Raw genomic sequence first — 18,841 nt, 5'->3', positions numbered from 1 at the left:
GCCCATTAGTCTTTTTTTTCTCTAGGGAACAAAATTGTTCTCACTTACATTATGGATAGTGAGTTTAGGATGTTACACCTTTACTTTTGTTTATCTTAAAATTTAATGTTTGGAGTTGTTCTCTCAATTGTACATTCATTGTTATTTCTTTTATAAATTTAATGATCCATAAAACTATGGATGGTATCCTAGAGTTTAATTCATAACACTATTTTCCTAAAAATTACATAAAATCATCCTGTCAATACTAATGACATTTTCCATTTGATTAAATGTGTACAGATTTTACACTAGTCTTGTCATTTTATGTTTCCTTATAGCATGCCAAATCTCATCTATATGCACACATATATACATGTGTTCATATGCACATTATCTTACAGTAGGAGTAAAGCATTATCACAACGAGCTTCTCTTAATGAAGTTCTAAAGGCTCTGATAAGTTCCAGGCTGTCCTTGTTCCTGCCCATGGTTCTAAGTCCATCAGCCCCAGGAGGAATAGGCTAGTTCCCTGTAATGGCTTTGTCGCTGTTGGTTCTGTACATGCTTACTTATTTGTGTGCTACTGATTATCAAAGGGTTTTATTTTTTACCACACTGAAAGCACAAATTAGATTTCTCATTTTCCATAATACTGAAACATTTTTGGAATAAATACTAATTGATTTAGTAAATAAAGCTACCGTATAAATGCTTAGAAAGGAATTTCAGAAAAAAAACTTCTAAATTTCTAAAATAACATTATACACGTATATGCCCACTAGCAAAATTTAGGAAAGATACAAGGCTGTTTATTTTAAATTGAGGCGTTATGAAATTCATTCTGAAAGTGTACATCAGTATTTGGAGTGCATTCACAAAGATAGACAGGCAATCCTCCTGTCTGATGGTATTTCTATTATATCCCAAGTAAATTCATACAATACCAATGGTTTACCAAATCTTCTTCCATTATGTAAAACCAGTGATATGATGCCTTTCTTTATGAATTTCACATGTATCTATTTTACAGAGATTAATTTTTGCAATGCATGGTCATTTTCCCTAGTTTCTTTCATATAGGATGCTTTTGAATTTTTTTGTATTTTAACATCAGTCAGTATTTCATTCATTTTTGTAGTTACAATACACTGTTGTGGGTACACCTCATTTAAATTTTCCTTCAGATGGTGGTCATTGTCATTTGAGTTGCTTCTACTTGAGGTTTTTTTGGATTTTTTCTAATATTTCTTATATATTCATGTATGACTTCGTGTGAATACATTTTCATTTATCTTTAGTGGATTTCTGAGAATGAAATTGCTGGGTCTTATGGTAACTTTGTTTAACTTTTAAGTGGATTTTTTAATTCATATGAATTCCAAATACAACTAAATGACAAAGCATTGTTTCCAAAGTACTACTATCAATGAACATTCCCACTATCAGTGTTAAATTTAAAAGTTTCTCCAGATTCTCATAAGTACTTCCTGATGCCAATTTTGATTTCTAACTATCCTCTTGATGTGACCTGAAATCTAGACATAGTTTCATAAACTGGACTTTTTAAAAACATTAAGCTATTTTGACATCTCCACTTTGCAGATTTCAATCCTTTTATTGAAATTCTTCTGAGCCAGCAATTTCTCAAGAATGAATTTTACTTTTAAAATATTCAAAGCATTTGAAGTTTTGTCTAATTTCTCTATGCAGACTCTTCAGTTTTTTATGTTGGAATTATAGAGATAGATATTAATTTGTATAGATTACAAAACAACCTCAGTTAAATGTAAGGCACCTTGCTCTCTAATATGCTTGAATAGTATCTCAAGGACATACATATTGTATAACGATTTTATCAACAATAAAAATTATTTCTCATTGGTGAAGAGCACTAGCTGTTCTTCCAGAGGACCCGGGTTTGGTTCCCAGTACCCACGTAAGCAGGAAATAATTTGCAACTTCAGTTACAGGGGACCCAATGCCCTCTTCTGTATTCTGAGAGCACTAAGCATGAAAACGCGTAACATCCTGCAGGCAAACACGCATAAATGAAAGATAATTTTTCATGAAAATAACAAGTTTCATTTTTGTCACATACCTGTTATACCAAAGCCCAACGTCATACTTTATATTTATATTCTCTATTCAGTGTGTACAAGATGGTTTTCTTAGTGATGTGACTTTTTGCTAGTATGTAAACAAACAGACCAACCAGGAAGTCAACAAGCCTGATTTTCCATCATCTACTAACCAACCATCAATATATCCTTGCTGTCTGATACCCAAAATTCCTCATCTATATATGGATCCACTGTTGTCACCACAAATTGAAATGTTACTACTGATCTAATCTAAAACTAGAGCACCCCCAGCCCATAACTAGAAATTAAAACAAATTTAAGCCAAAGTGGGAACGAAAGTCAAAGTTGGTTAAAGGAAATCAGAAGATCCTATTCAATCTCAGCACTAGATGGGGAGACTAAGGGAAGACAAGGCTAGGGTGAGTAAACTCATCAATGTGCCCTTCTTGGACATCACAGCTGATTTACCCAAGTATTACATTTATACATTTTTGATGGGGATTCCACACTTTTTAAAATTAAATTTTATTGAGCTCTACATTTTCCTCTGCTGCCCCTCCTGACTCTCCCCTCTCCTTCAACCTTCTCTCAGGGTACCCATGCTCCCATTTTCTCAGGAGATCTTGTCTTTTTCTACTTCCCATGTAGATTAGATCTATGTATGTCTCTCTTAGGGTCCTCATTGTTGCCTATATTCTCTGGGATTGCGATTTGTAGGCTGGATTTCTTTGCTTTATGTTTAAAAACCATTTATGAGTGAGTACACTTAATAATTGTTTCTCTGTGACTGGGTTACCTCACTCTAAATGATGTTTTCTAGCTCCATCCATTTTCCTGCAAAATTCCGGATGTCATTATTTTTTTCTGCTGTTTAGTACTCCATTGTGTAAATGTACCACATTTTCCTTATCCATTCTTCCGTCGAGAGGCATTTAGGTTCTGGCTATGACAAACAATGCTACTATGAACATAGTTGAGCACATGTCCTTGTTGCACAGTTGAACATACTTTGGATATATATCCAAAACTGGAATTATTGTGTCTTGAGCAAGGCTGTTTCCTAATTTTCTGAGAAATCGCCACACTGACATCCGAAGGGCTTCTTCCAGCTTGCATTCCCACCAGCAATGCAGGAGTGTTCTCTCTACTCCACAACCTCTCCAGAATAAGTTGTTATCAGTGTTTTTGATCTTGGCCATTCTTACAGGTGTAAGATGGAATCTCAGAGTTGTTTTGATTTGCATTTTTCTGATGACTAAGGATGTTGAGTATTTTTTTCAGCCATTTTAGATTCCTCTGTTGAGAGTTCTCTGTTTAGGTCTGTACCCCATTTTCTTATTGGACTTATTTGTTCTTTTGATGACCAATGTCTTGTGTTCTTTGTATATTTTGGAGATCAGAACTCTGATGTGTGGTTAGTGACTTTTAAAACAAATTTTCAAGATGAGGATTTCAGATAAGGAAAAGCAGATGAAAATACCAATGCTTTAATTAGCTTGTTAAAGAGAAAAAAGAACAGAATGGCAGCACGCATTAAGGATGATCTCAGAAACTTGTGTAATTAGACACGCAGGCAGACTGATGCACTCATGTGTATACAATCATTGCAGAAAATAAAGAGGATGACTGGAGTGAGAGAATGATTGCTGATATCAATTCAAATCTGGATAATGTGCTCTAGGTCAATAAGAACCTGACTTTATGTATTACAGTGGTGACTTTGCTAGCCAGTATTTGCAAAGTAATAACAAACCTAACACAAATTTTTGGTTTGTAAAATGACAAAAGGTGAGGAAGAGGTATAGAGAACTTCTGGAAGAAAAAAATTAATGAACTTAAGAAAAAGCACAATAAACTCACATAGATGCAGAGGTGCACACATTTTCACAAACATATGTCCTATATAAACACAATAATAAAACCATAATATATACACAGAGGACCTGTAAAGGGGGAAGAACCCTAACAAACCATTATAAAACAACCTCCAAAAATGTCATTGAGTTCCTTTTGTGTTGTTCATCTATTGGTAGGCAGGGAGCCTGCCCTTAACAGTGGTTTGTATGCCCAGTGAGATTCCCTTGAAGTGTTTTTTTAATCAAAGTTAACTTCTGTGTTAGGAACAGGAGGGGAGCTATGTCCACTCCACCTCTCAGCACTGGGACCCTATCTGGCACAGTCCTGTGCATATCCTATGCTTGCTACCATGGTCTCTGTGAGTTCATATGTGTCCTTCTGTGTTTCTATGACCTTGTTGACCCAATACCCTCTTTCTGCCTCCTCTTCTTACAGGGTTCCCTGAGGCCTGAGGAGAGTGATTTGTGGAAGACATCCCAGCTTCTTAATTGAAAATACATTTTCAATTCAATGAACTCAGTCAATTAAATTAATATGTATATGCATTCACCTTATTATGTCCATAAAATGGAATTCTATTATTGCTCTCAACTTTCATTAAGGAAATAATGCATCACTTCTCAGCCTTTTGGATGAGATCAAGTTTTACAAGTTCTGAGCGTTCCACGGTCTCAGACTCTCTGCCCATTGTTCATTGTGGGTGTTCTTCTTAGTTCTCATCTAAGGCAAGAAAACGTCTCTTTGAGCATGACATTGATCTGAATTTGGCAGAATGTCCCTAGGAATAATTTTATTTCTATGTTCTTTGAGCAGAATAATATTATTTGATTTTCCCATATGTCCCTGTCTATAATAGTCTCAGGTTCTTGGTCAACTGAGTATGTTGGGGAATTAATTGTCTCGTGGAGTGGGCTATAAATTGGATCAGATATTGGTTACTCCCACAAGTTTTTTTGCCACTGTTGAACTAGTGCATCTTGGAGGTCACCATTCCCCCAGAGGGCTTGTTGCTGGGATCATGTACTTTTCTCCTTTGGTAAAGTGTAGAGTAGCCTCCAGTCACATGACCACGAGTAAGTAGGGTGAAGGCTCTAGGTACGCGCCAGGTAGACTTCTCCACGGTCAATGACTTTTGTAATCGTGTCTTCAGTAATAGGGGCTTACCATCATTTTGTGGAGATCTACAAAAGCAGAAGTAATGAGTTTAAGAAGTGAGGTTGTGTGTTGTAGAAAGCATATTTCTATTAATACCTTAAACTTGTATTCACGAATCTGACTGATTATGTTGGTAGGTCAGTAGAACTGAAAACGCCTTACCTCTCTCATGGAACAGCACAGGTGTGCTAAGACTTTTAGAGAGATATAGACCTTTTTATATAAAAATTACTGTAAGCATCTAAGCAAATACTTCAGATTTCAAGGAGAAATAATTTAAATTTTTTTATAGAATTATTTACCCTAACTTAAAAATGTAGACCTATCAAATGGTACCATTGCTACCCAAATTTTTGCTATTCCAAAAACATTTGTCAGCATGGTAAAATATTTCATTGCTATTATAAAATATTCATAAAAAGTTTTGAACCCTCCCAGTTTATCCTAAATATATTTCACAATACGAATATTGTTAGAGGCATTTGATTTAACTTTTAACTTCTCTCTGGCTTAAGGGAAGATGCTTTGAGTTTCACAGTACTTATGATGGTGAAATGACATTTCGTAGTTGATCTTAGCCAAAAGGCCAAGGAGTAATGAAATTATATTTTTTAAAAGATAAGTTGATAGCAGTAATAGAATTCCATTTTTGGATATAATAAAGAGAAAGCACATACATGTTCATTCCTTACTATAATTATTTGCCTACACTATACCTTTCTACAGAACTGAAAATAATTAAAGAGAGACTTGAAAAACCACTGGATATAATGTATTAAAAAACAAACAAACAAAACCAAAAACTAGTGAGTGATTAGGAAGGTGGTTCAGCTGATGAAGTGGCTGACACACAGACATGAGGAACTGACATTGATTCTCATCACCTGCATAGGAACCCAGCAAGGCATCGTTTAAATCCAACAATTTGGGAGGCAAATCTCCTGAGCTCTCTGGCCAACCAGCTTAGGCTAATTGGTGAGCCTCAGACTCCAAGGAGAGACCCTCTCAGAAAGCTGAGTAGAGAGCTCCTAAAACAGTAAATGCAAGGTTGACTCCATACACATGCACACATATACACATGAACACACACACATACATGCACATGAACATATGCACACACTTATATATTCATACATATATACACACCTGAAAACCTATATGTATACACACATATAAACATACACATGTGCACACATGATACATACTGATGCACAAATGGACACACACATGCATATGCATACTCATGAACACACACATGAACAATGGTAGATGCAATGCTGTTGATTTCTTAGTAATAAGTTTAAGGTGCATAATTTATGATCAAGAACTTGAACAAGCTTGACACTTTATATCGATCCACCACAGAATTGGGCAAGTCAAAGACAGGATAATAGGAAATGGAGATAGCAAGAGTATGCCTAAAGAGGATATAGAATTATAATCCATTCAAATAAATTCACGAGGGCACCGTGGTAACATTTATTAAAAGATTAATTATTGCTGTTGTTGTTATTTTTCCATTCAATATTTTTTTCCTTTATTGCGAATAGATTCTTCTCTCATGCAATATATTCTGATTATAGTTTCCTCTCCCTCTACTCTTCCCAGTTCCTACCCCACAACCCCTCCACTCTGGATTCACTCACTGTCTCTCATGAGAAAAGAGCAGACTTCTAAGAGATAACAACCAAACATGATAAAATAACAAGATGAAGCAGAAACTATCCTATCAATGTTGGACAAAGCAACCCAACAGAAGGAGAAAAGTTCCAACAGCAGGCACAAGAATCAAAGACCCACTTATTCTCAGAGTCAGGAGTCCCATAAAAATACTATGCTAAAAGCTGCAATATATACACAGAGGACCTTGTACAGACACATGCCAGCCCTGTGCTTGCTGTTTCAGTTAGAGTTACTATTATAGACCACATACAAGTCAACTTTTGACCATGCACAAGTAGTTCTCCCCTCATCAATGTTTTGAAAAACAAGCTACAAAAGCTGAAATCTGCAAATGGTTTAAAACTTTAAAAGTTTTGTTTGGAACAAAACTGGAGATAATAACCTCATTGCTGATTGGGGGTGGGAATAATTCAGTGGTCTAGCATGTCTGAGGTCCTGAGATTGACCCCAATACCTCAAAATATCTTCATATTGCTTAATTCTGATGTTCTCCTGTGAAAGTAGTGCAGCTAAAGTTTAAATATTTCAAACGGTTCATATCAAAAAACAGTTTCGTGAGCAGTGGTGGTACATGACTTTAATCCCAGCACTAGGGAGGCAGAGGCAGGCGGATCTCTGTGAGTTCAAGGCCAACCTGGTCTACAAGAGCTAGTTCTAGACAGGCTCCAAAGCTACAGAGAAACCCTGTCTTGGAAAAAAAAAAGTCATTCTCAGTTATTAGTAATTCGAAAGTCCCAGACTTTCTGATCTTTCTGGTCACTCCCTTCCATCTTCCTGAAGGCATATTTTGATAGTTTCCCTATAATTTAAATGGCATCATGTAGGTATACACAAATAAGTTACAAAGCTTCATAGAAAGACTAGGATTTGTTATTATTAACATAAAATGTAGGTATTTATATTAACTATCCCATGTTACTTCTAATGTGGACTTTGTATTGTGAAATGAGAAGGAAAAAAATGAAAGGACTAATATGTGATGGCTGAGTTGGTCTTCGTCACACGACATTGTTAGAACCCAAAAGAGTCAGAACGTTATGGGTTGTTTGCTCTTTCCTAGAGACAGCACTGGAGATATTTCTCTTTCTTGTGTTTAAAAGTTTATTACTTTGAGGCAGGCACTGTGGTGAATGGTCCACAGCTTTAATCCCAGCACTCGGGAGGCAGAGTCAGTTGGCTCTTTGTGAATTTGAGGCCAGATTGGTGTACTTAGCAAGTTCTATAAAAGCATGTTCTACAAAGTAAGACCTTGTCTGAAAAAGAAAAAGAAAAGGTAGAAGGAAGGAAGGGAGAAAGGGAGGGAGGGAAAGAGGAAGGAAGGAAGGAAGGAAGGAAGGAAGGAAGGAAGGAAGGAAGGAAGGAAGAAGACATGCCATAGCTACTTCTGTTTTTAAATGTCATAGCTTAATCTGTGCCCTGCAATCATCTTAAGAGAAGTATTGGGGCTGTAGACAGATGTGGTTCCGCAGTTATGAGCTCTTACTACTCTTGTCAAGGACCGGACCAGATTCAATTCCCAGCATTCATATGACAGCTAACAGCCATCTGTAACTTCTAGTTCCAGAGCATCTGATGCCATCTTCTGACACCCATGGGCTCCTGGTGCACACACAGGTCTTCTCTAGCCCTCACACATGCACATAAAAGGAATATTTAAAGAAAGAAAAGTGATGTAATCTTAAAACTGACATAGTAGGGCTACCACTCAGCTGGCTCTTTCACCTGAAAATAAAAAAGATGTATCTGGATTACTTCAAAAAAAAAATAACTTAGTTTTAAGTTTCAGTTATGCTGACCTGTAATTTATGGATGCATATATGTTTTTACTTTGTAAATATAGTTCATTTACCCCCAAAATGCAAGGCAGACGGATGGGGACTTCAGGAAGAGCCATCATCAAGAGCACCAGTGTAAGTGGAGAGATGTACACACTGGAGCATAACGACGGCAGCCAGTCCGACACTGCTGTGGGGACCGTTGGGGCAGGCGGAAAGAAGCGGAGATCCAGCCTGAGTGCCAAGGTGGTTGCCATCGTATCTCGAAGAAGCAGAAGCACATCACAGCTCAGCCAGACGGGTGAGTACAGTGCTCTCCACCTCGCACATGGGCGTTGTGCTGGAGATGCCCGGGTTGTGGTCTTCACGCCAGGACTTGAGACAGGATTTGTGCGTGTATTCAGTTTTCTCTTTTCTGTGTCTGAAAAATCTGCTAAATGCATACTCTTAATTTTTCTTCTGTGCAGCTCAATGAAGAAGGTATTGTTTGTTAACCTGTAAAGTGATTAATTATTTTCCTTTAAGTGAAAAAAATAATACTAAAAGTCATGTTTGCAAATATACAAGGAAATGCAAAGAAATGTTTGACATCTAAATTGGTTCTTATACAAGAAAAGCAACACAATTCTTTGTTTCAAAATGTTCCATAATGCACTTGTGTGCCTTTGAGGCCATGGATGCCTGTAATTTTTTTGTGGAAAAGGTCAGTTGTGCAACTTGAAGGACAGTCTTCAAGGTTCTGTGAAGATACAATTGAGCCCTGTTTGTTACTGTTTCAATGCAAGAAGAAACCCAGAGGCAATATTTACTTTAGAAAAATGGGTCAGTGGATTCATCCAAAAGATGTCTGAATATAAATGTGTGTTTCCAGCATTTTCTATGGCTTGAAATTTTAAAAGAGTTGTATCCTGAGGGTTTTCTTGTATGTGCATACACCCAAACAAGGGGCATTGATGACTTTTTCATTTCAAAATACAAGAAAGCATGGCTTAAAATTTCACATTTGACTTTTGCATATTACATAAACCATTACTATACTCACTCAATATGAAGTCAAAGCAATGGCAAGAGAAGTTGTGAAACAATTTAACTTGACAGCCTGTTTCTCCTGTAATTGTAATTGTTTCTCCCATATTTCCTCAATAACAATAACTTGTGGTCACAATATTTACTTACGTAAGAAGTTTTCCATGAAATTTTAAAGCTCATTTGGCACTCTATAATATTTATGTTAAACAGCATATTGTTGGATTATGTTGACAAATAAATTAGAAGACTTTTTCAGCCATTTAAACATTGAACTAGTTGCATGCAACTTATGGGGAGAAGGTCTGAAACTCTCAAGAACATAAAGAATCAGATTGCTTAGCATCCTGGTGGATTAAGTTGCTCTTCTCTGTGTTGTTAAGAATGATCACTTGTCTTCCTTGGTGTTTGATGTCTTAAGAGGAGTAGAGAAAGCAATGTCTTATTTTCTAGCAACTTTTTAATGGTAGTGTTTCTTCCATCCTCTGTGTACTTAGGCTTTGTAGGATAAGGTGTAGAGAAAGGCTTGACTTTGATTATCAGACTTCACACTTGGGGTGAGGGGATCTGCTGATGTAAAGGTACTGGCAGCCAAAGTCTGATGGCTTGAGTTCATTCCCCAGTATGCATATGGTGGAAGAATAAGACCAACCCTCTGGGTTGTTCTCTGACCTCTACTTACGTGCCCTGGCATGTGTGCATCTTTGTGCATGTGCATAAACACACAGGAACACACAATAATAAGTACTATTTTTGAGACAGAGTCTCTCTACATAGCCCTAGATATCCTGGAACTTGCTATATAGAGATCTATATAGTAGATCTAGAGCCATGTCGCTCTACTTCCCAAGTGCTGGGATGAAAGGCATGCACCACCCACCCAGCTGCGACTTTTTTTTTTTAAAGAAAAATGTTATCACTTGGATTAAGTGAAAGTGTTCTTTAATGCCATATAAAGAAACCTGTATTTCCTATATGAAATGCTACAGGTTGGAAATATTCACATTCTGTGTGTGTGTGTGTGTGTGTGTGTGTGTGTGTGTGTGTAGCCATCCCCTGACCCTCTCTTTACTAAACTTTGCCCCTGCCCCCCTTTTCCCTGTATTGCTCTCCCTCCTCCCTCTAGTTAGCTCCTTCACTAGCTGAAAAATATTTTCTTAAATTTCCATAGAACCTACTAAGATGCATCTTCTTAGGTACTAGGTTTAAATAATATAGAAACACTTGCTTTGCTAGTTTAATTTGATTCTAAATGTGGTCATGTATTGACTTTCACATATGACGTACCTTCCAAGAAACACTTATTATTAATAACTTCTATATATAGTACACTGCTGTAAGAAATTTGGTTGCAATAAATAGGTGCAAAAAGCATATTAGGCTATGAAGACAAGATGGCAAACTTCTCTTCCTTGATGCCTCCCTTACTGACCCTATCGCTCCAATCACCAGCAGTGCATTCATTGGACTGGGCATCCTCCCATGCGATTCCCAGATGTAAAATGTCATGATTTCCTTAAAGAGGGTTACATGAATTAATAAATATGTCAACTCTTGAATTGTGCTATTAGTGTGCCCTTAGTCCCATATTAATTTTACTAAACAATTGGTAAATGTTGGTAATACTGCTGCCTTTCCTCTGACCTCAGACGAAGCCTATTTTTTTCTTTCTCCCATCCTGGGCTCATGGTTTCTTCTCCCTCAGTAAAGCTATTTTGTCACTCGTGTTTTAATTTACTGAAATTTTAAGCAATTTCTTTATTTATGGTTTCATGGTCTGTGATCACCATTTGATTCATATTTCTGGGTTCTTCCCTGCCCAACAATTACCGTTTTGTTTTAGTTTCCCCCTTCTACCAGCTGGGATTCCCACATCTCTCAATCCTTAGCCCACCCTTTGTGGAAAAAGGCAACTTTTGTAATTAAAATCTTGTAGAATACTTTTGCTTTTTTTTGCGGGGAGGGGGGGGATTTATTGAGCTTGCACTACCAGATTGCTGTTCATCACTGACAAGAGCCAAGACAGGACCTTAAACAGGGTAGGAACCTGGAGGCAGGAGCTGATGCAGAGACTGTGGAGGGGTGCTGCTAATTGGCTTACATAGCCTACTTTCTTTTTTTTTTAATTAATTATTTATTTTTTTATTGGAAAAACAATTCTGCCTCCTCCCAGCCTCCCATTCTCTCCCCCTCCTCCCACCCTTCTCCCCGTTCCCCCACTCCTCTCCCCCTCCCTCTCCAGTCCAAAGAGCAGTCAGGGTTCCCTGCCCTGTGGAAAGTCCAAGGTCCTCCCCCCTCCATCCTGGTCTAGGAAGGTGAACATCCAAACTGGCTAGGCTCCCACAAAGCCAGAACATGAAATAGGATCAAAACCCAGTGCCATTGTCCTTGGCTTCTCATCAGCCCTCATTGTTCGCCATGTTCAGAGAGTCCGGTTTTATCCCATGCTTTTTCAGTCACAGTCCAGCTGGCCTTGGTGAGCTCCCAATAGATCAGCCCCACTGTCTCAGTGGGTGGGTGCACCCCTTGTGGTCGTGACTTCTTTGCTCATGTTCTCCCTCCTTCTGGAGTCCAACAATGACCACAATAACTTAAACACTTCTCTAGGACTCTCATTTCCCATTCCTTACCTAGTATGCATCAAGTCTAGTATTACTGACTTAAATTTTTCTATAAAATGAAACCATTAATATTTGACTAGACATGGATTTCAGAGAGACTTCATGTAAAATAGTCATAGAAGCTTTTGTAATGGTGTGAGCTGATGGTTGTAAGGAGACAATGCATATTACTAATACATTGAAATAACCTAGAACTTATATTCAATATAAATGTCTAATTGTGTTTACCATAGAACTACGACTTGGTTTAGGACTTCTTGCAGTGAACCTGGATTGCACTTGGCTCACCTGTACTGTCACAGATGACAGACAGTTTGGAAAATAAAATGCATTCAGAAATGGACTTTAGGTGGGGCATGTGGATTTATTGGTTTAAAGTGCATCATTTACTGGTTTTGCTTTTACAGCAGCAAGTATACACATAAGAGTATTTTGAACCTTTGTTAAAAATCATGTAAAATTACCTTCAAAAAATCAAACAGCACAGAAAATGTATATAGTACACAATTTATTGCAATATTATACATTAAATTTTAATTTAAATTTAGTAATTTTAACACATATTTGTATAAATTCATTTGTGTAAATAAAAAGATACATTTTTATGTAATTAACAATATATAAACTTTAATTACATAAGTACTTATTCTGATAGAATGTTTTAATTTTTAATAATATTAAAATTTTAAAATAATCCCTACAGCATTATCCAATATTAAGGTAGAAATAAGCTTTAAGAGCACAGTAGCTTTTTTTATTAGACAAATGTAATAGTGTATAAACAAGGAAAATTTCAAATAGTGAATTTAAGTACCAGTAATGCTTAATGCCTTCAACTAATCAAATATAGCTAAAAACAAATTTTCATGCAATTTTAAAGAAGGAATTAATATGATCAGGATAAAGCTCTTGGTCCAACCTTACCTAAATTTGAATGAAGTGTGTAATGAAATGAAAAAAAGCAGTTGTTTCTTAAAAGTTTGTTTCCTTGCACCTGTAGTGTCTCTTTTGTCATTCATGCAGGAAGGCATTACTGTGGGCAGTCCACAAATCTGTGAAGATTCATACTTGCACTGTTGAAAGTATATTAATGAATCTATGAGGATGCCAGCTGTTGGGGACAGGGGAGATGGCTCGGTCAGTTGTTCTCTGTAGAAGCATGGGGACCACCTGGAAAGCTATGCATAAGGTTGATTACTTGTACTCCCAGCAAGGGATCAGGGGACATATTGCAGGTCAGCCTCGCCCAGGTCACATGAGAGTATGGGCAAATAATCACTATGGTACCTAAAACTTAGAAAAAAAACCAAAAAACTCTTTCTTTTATTCTAATAAGATATTTCTTTTCAAGAAAAAAAAATGTTAGGTTGTGGGTCAAATAAGAATCATACTAAGTGTATGATTTATGAGCAAGGTATTATTTAGTATTGTAATGTCAGGCGTAATGGGTATTAAATAATACACATACAAGAAATATTCTATAGGCTGGGCAGGTTATGTTTAAGAATGCATATGTATATAGTGTACATATATGTATGTAATGACAATTAATGAAAAAGAGACCATGAATTTAAAAGAAAGAGTAGTTATATGGAAGATTTTAGAGGGGAGAAAGGGTCGGTGGAAATGAAGCAATTATTTTATAATCTCAAAAATAAAAAGAACGAGGAGAAAGGGAGAATGAGTAAATAATAAACACAAAGACAAGTATCCTGCTCAGAAGGAAGGAAGTCATACAGATGTCACACACGTGACTTGGGTGTGTAAATGAGGAAGTACGCAGTGGTGTCAGTCATAATGTCCAGCTTCATGCCTATGTGCTCTCAAAGGAAAGGAGAAGGCACACTGGCAAGGCCGAAAGGTCACGGGATGGATAAATGATTGTTCCAGCGCTCAGTATAATGGCCGTCTGTTTTGCCATTCACAGCTGAGAGGTCCTCCTTAAATTACCATTTGTCCGTATTCTAAGAGGATGCTGTTCTTTGTAGGTTGGTGTGGAAATGTTGCAGGGCTTGATCATTATGCTGTGATTTCCACACACCCAGGAGTCAATTCCAAGGTACAAATGACAATGGACTAAAAATAATCTCTGTGCTTTTTTCATGACAATTTTAATGTTCTACTTCCACAGACTTTTTTCTCGTGTTGAAGTCATTTCTTTAGGACTCTCTTCAAGCCCCTCTAAGGGTACTCGACCACCATCGTCTCAATACTTTGAAGTGCCTCTCTTCCTTTGAATTCTTACCATGAGATTTCTAGCATTACTTCCAACTTACAACAAACCCAGCATCTGAGGCCCAATTCTAAGAGTTAAAATAGGATGGGTCTAGATGATGAAGCTTAAGGTGACGTTTTTAAAGGAGTTATGGGCATAGACCCTAGGTATCTGAGCATGCTAAGTGGATTTTCTATCATTCTACACTCCCAACTTGACGTCTAGACTGTCGAACTTACTTTGCAAGTTCATCTGTTTTGGGTTTGCTATTTTCTATTTGGTTTGACTCTCAGTAGTCAAAATATTTATCTTACTGGAGAAAGTCAGTGTTCTTCCCTTGGCTGCCTATTTTCCAATCCTATTTTAATGAGAAAATCTTCATTCATACCTTGAATATGATTTTTGAAAAACTTTATCTTTCTTTTTGCTAATTTACCTCTGTGAAACAAAATAATCATTTCACTGTAACCCAAAGAATGAAACATTCCAGGAGGTCCAGTGATGGAGTAGAACAGTAAGCCCTGTTCAGTATTCTACAAGAATATTTTCAGTCGAAAAATAAGTATTTGAGGGAGTTCTCTATAGATTGATGGGTATTTTATTTCAAAATTGGTCAATCAGACTTTCTCATTTCCCATAGCATGGGGTGACCACTGAAGATGAAATTGTAAGTAGGAAGTAACAAAATTGCGTGTGTTCTACCCACTAGAAATATAATTCACACCCCACAAAACTGTGCTTGAGTTAGTTGATGTCCGCAAGAGATCAGGGGATCATTTTAAGAGTCTTGCTGTCCCTAGATGGAAATTATATTTAGAAAATGTTAAGAATATTAGATCCCCTTTTATTAATCTTTATTCAGTTTTCTTCCCTAGGGGAAGAGAAAGCAAATCTTAAAGTAAGTTGTGTGAACTCCTGCCAAGACACACTTTCCTTACCTCAGGGAAATAAAGTACTCCGCACCAGACTCAGGTCTTCAAAGCATCCTAGGCTAACACACACTGTCTGTCTTAAGTGTAGTCCTGATTTGTGGTGATGCTCTGTCTTTATTTATTTTTTTTTTTTTACCAAAGTAAGTTTATAAGTGCTGGCAAGAAAGTCTCTGGGGGCTTTAAAGGAAAAAAAAAAATCTTCTTGAATCCAGTTCTTATTTACAGAAGTGGCCAAAAGCACTTACAAAATAAAGTATAAAAAAATAAACAGAAACTGGAAGCTACTGTGGATGAAAATCTCACTTAAATTTAAATTCTTTAAACGTGCCTCATTTGTTTGATTCATGTTACTGCACAAGGCAAACATTCTAAGGAACATACTGTTTTGTGTGCTTTGTTTCCTGAACGGGGAATAATGGTGCCAGAAACACATCTCCAGTCTGCAAAACCATCAAATGAATGTAAGCACGGGTTCCTTTATTTACTGTTGCTGTCTGGCTCGGGAATTCACTACTGTTAATAGAGGTTCAATTCTGCTCTAGTAACTCATCTTCAGAGGAGATGTCCTAATAAGGAGTGGTAATTTCAAACACACTCCCACTGTTCTATTTTTGTTCTTTTCCTTGCCCTCAACTATAAATTTTGAGTTATGCTAAGATGTAGATAGAATTTTAGATTGGCTCAAGACAGTGAAAAGAAACTGATTAGACTAGGGTTGATTTCTATAGTGATCTCGTTCCCGAGGAGTCTGAGGATGAAAGAAAATTTGTTAGGTGCCTTTAATGTACAATACTCAGAAATCAACCAGTTGTCTGTGGTGACAATCATTTCAAGTAGGTAATTTTTTAACATGAGGTCAGCCTCAAGCTGGACGTGATCCTTTGGGCAGCTGAAGAGGGACTGAGAAATTTGTGTGTCATATTTAACTAGACGAACAATTTTATAATATTTAAGTAGATTACCAATATTATGGCATTGGCATTGAAAAGCATGCTCTTAAAGACAGTTTTATCTATTTATTAATGTTTACATCTTAAAAACAGAAAAGCAGAGTGAAGATATAGAGAGTATTACTACTAATTAAGTATTTGGCATGACTGTATGTTGCTAGTCAATCTTTTTATGAGTTGGTGTGAAAATTGATAAAAAACCATCAACAGTAACTATGGTTTACCGAGTATTCACTTTATCTATATTTGTTTTTAATTTCTCCACTTTTATTAATTTATCTCATCTCAAAACATGGCCCCAAATCCCCTGTTAGTATGATTACCGTCTTACAGGATCCAGGGTCTTGTCCAAGGTCACAGTTCCCTAGAGCTGCAAGTAAAGTTAGCCACTTCACCAGACTCCCTTTGAGTGTTTCTGCTCACTGCAAAACTTGTAAATCTCTCTTTTGAACATCTGTAGACTAATTACACTTCGTTTTGTCCTTTTATCTTGTGGTTCTTTAAAAACACAGGTTGTTTAAGATTACTTAGGGCACCATGTGCCAGGGTGCTTTAGGGATGAGTTGGACAAGTCCATGACAGATCGGGGACTTAGAATAAAGCCTGGTGTCTGAGAGCTGGTAGGAGGGAGGCACGAGGCTAAAAGGCAAAGATGAAAGGAAAAACTCATGGTGCTTACTGGGAACAAGCCATGTTTATAAATCCTGGTTGTGTGGAAATGTAGTGATTTCTTGGACAGGATTTTAGGGCTATTTAAGGACCACCTGCATGTGGGAAAAAAAAAACAAACAAAATCATTAATTTTTTTCTTTTTTGGTTTTTCGAGACAGGGTTTCTCTGTGGTTTTGGAGCCTGTCCTGGAACTAGCTCTTGTAGACCAGGCTGGTCTCGAACTCACAGAGATTCGCCTGCCTCTGCCTCCCAAGTGCTGGGATTAAAGGCGTGCGCCACCACCGCCCGGCTAAAGTTGTTTTTGTAAGTTTAATAGGTATGGAAAGAAGGATCTAGGAGAAGCAAAGAAAAATAAAAGACTCTTTCAAGGAGAGTTTTTCAATGGTAAAATTGAATAAATGCTTTCTGTTTCAGGAAGCTGGAATGAGGATTGAATGGAAAAGTTTGTTTACAAATGAGCAAGGTGCCTGACACACAAGTCTGTGATGGTAATGATGACATCACCTTCTCAGGATCCAAATAAAAGAGCAATAGTTGAAAACATGTTAGGGTCCGTGGCCTCTGAGAGTCCTTCAGGAAAGGTGACTTTGTTTATTGGGGTGTGGTACCAATTTCAGATCTAATATTTGAGAGTTTTTCTTTTTCAAACCAAGTATTTTAAAGTTCTTCCAGTCCAGTTCACTTTCGAGATCTAGTTAAATGTGAAGCCTAGCCTCAGCCAGTTGTCCTTGCTTGTTTGTGGTACCCATTACACATACTGGATGAAATACATGGACTCCTTGAAGTCTTGTCTGTGTGTCAATTAGGATAATTTGTAAGAGAGTGATCTAGGCTATCTCTTTACTGACTCTCTCTGCTGCTTCCCCCAAATGTAGTATTAGGTCATATTGCAGCAAACAGGTTTAGAATTTTTTTGTGTGTCCATGAGGTATGCACAAGTTTATGTTTTTAATGATTTATAGCAATCATAATACTTTGTGACACATGAAAATTTTATGAAAATCTTTTTTGGTATCTCGAAAGAAAGCTTTACTGGTAAACAGCTATGCTCTCATTTACATGAGAAGGTTAGCTGTAGTTGCTTTCATGATCCATACAGACTGTGGCTCACAAAACCAAACATATTTAGCACCTGGTCTTTTCATAAAGTTCCATAGCCTGACTCTAGACCAAGAGCTTAGGGCCTGGAAGTAGGAAACCCGAGTAAGCAGTGATCATTTCTGTTTTTCTTTTCCATTCTTCACATTCGTGAGCAAACCCTCCAACTTCCATGATATCTTGAAAAAAATACTTCCCTAATACTTTTTGATTCATACTGGGTCTATTGATACCATCTCTTGATTAGTTATAGTTATTCTCCAGAATGATGACTCCCCTAACTGAGGACCTTCAGGCCTTCATCTTTGACTCTTCACAGAAAAGTCAATAAATTTAAAATTGTAACTTATGGTATTTTCACTTTTTTTATAAAACTTTTTGTTTGGTTGTTTTTTGTTTGTTTGTTTGTTTGTTTGTTTTTGAGATAGGGTTTTTCTGTGTAACAGCCTTAGCTGTCCTAGAACTTCCTTTGTAGACCATGCTGGCCTCGAACTCACAGAGATATGCCTACTTCTATCTCCTGAGTGCTGGGATTAAAGGCATACACCACCACCACTCAGCCTTGTGTCACGCACCCTTAATCCTAGGATCCAGGAGGCAGAGGCAGGAGGATCTCTGTGAGTTCAGGGACAACCTAGTCTACAAGAGCTAGCTTCAGGACAGGCTCCAAAGCTACAGAGAAACCCTGTCTTGAAAAACAAAAAGTAGATAGATGATAGATAGATAGATAGATAGATAGATAGATAGATAGATAGATAGATAGATAGATGGATGATAGATAGATAGATAGATAG

At 37.2% G+C, this 18,841-nt stretch overlaps 1 protein-coding gene across 25 annotated transcripts in view; it reads left to right on the top strand.

Annotated features, from left to right (window-relative positions):
* Positions 1-18,841, top strand: part of Rims1 (regulating synaptic membrane exocytosis 1) — a 473,457-nt gene that overhangs the window by 405,833 nt on the left and 48,783 nt on the right. For 14 of the 25 annotated variants that reach the window (XM_026785683.1, XM_026785682.1, XM_026785680.1 and 11 more), the window contains one exon: positions 8,599-8,834. The exons of 6 other annotated variants lie outside the window; for them this stretch is intronic. In XM_026785683.1, the coding sequence (XP_026641484.1) occupies positions 8,599-8,834 (236 nt within the window). The remainder of the gene's footprint in view (positions 1-8,598; positions 8,835-18,841) is intronic. 5 more of the 25 variants (XM_026785693.1, XM_026785691.1, XM_026785688.1 and 2 more) reach the window with 1 other exon arrangement.

This window comes from Microtus ochrogaster, linkage group LG2 (genome assembly GCF_000317375.1).
Source record: "Microtus ochrogaster isolate Prairie Vole_2 linkage group LG2, MicOch1.0, whole genome shotgun sequence".
Classification (NCBI taxonomy): Eukaryota; Metazoa; Chordata; class Mammalia; order Rodentia; family Cricetidae; genus Microtus; species Microtus ochrogaster.
The sequence above is the reverse complement of the archived record's forward strand: the minus strand, read 5'-3'. Positions and strand labels throughout refer to the sequence as shown.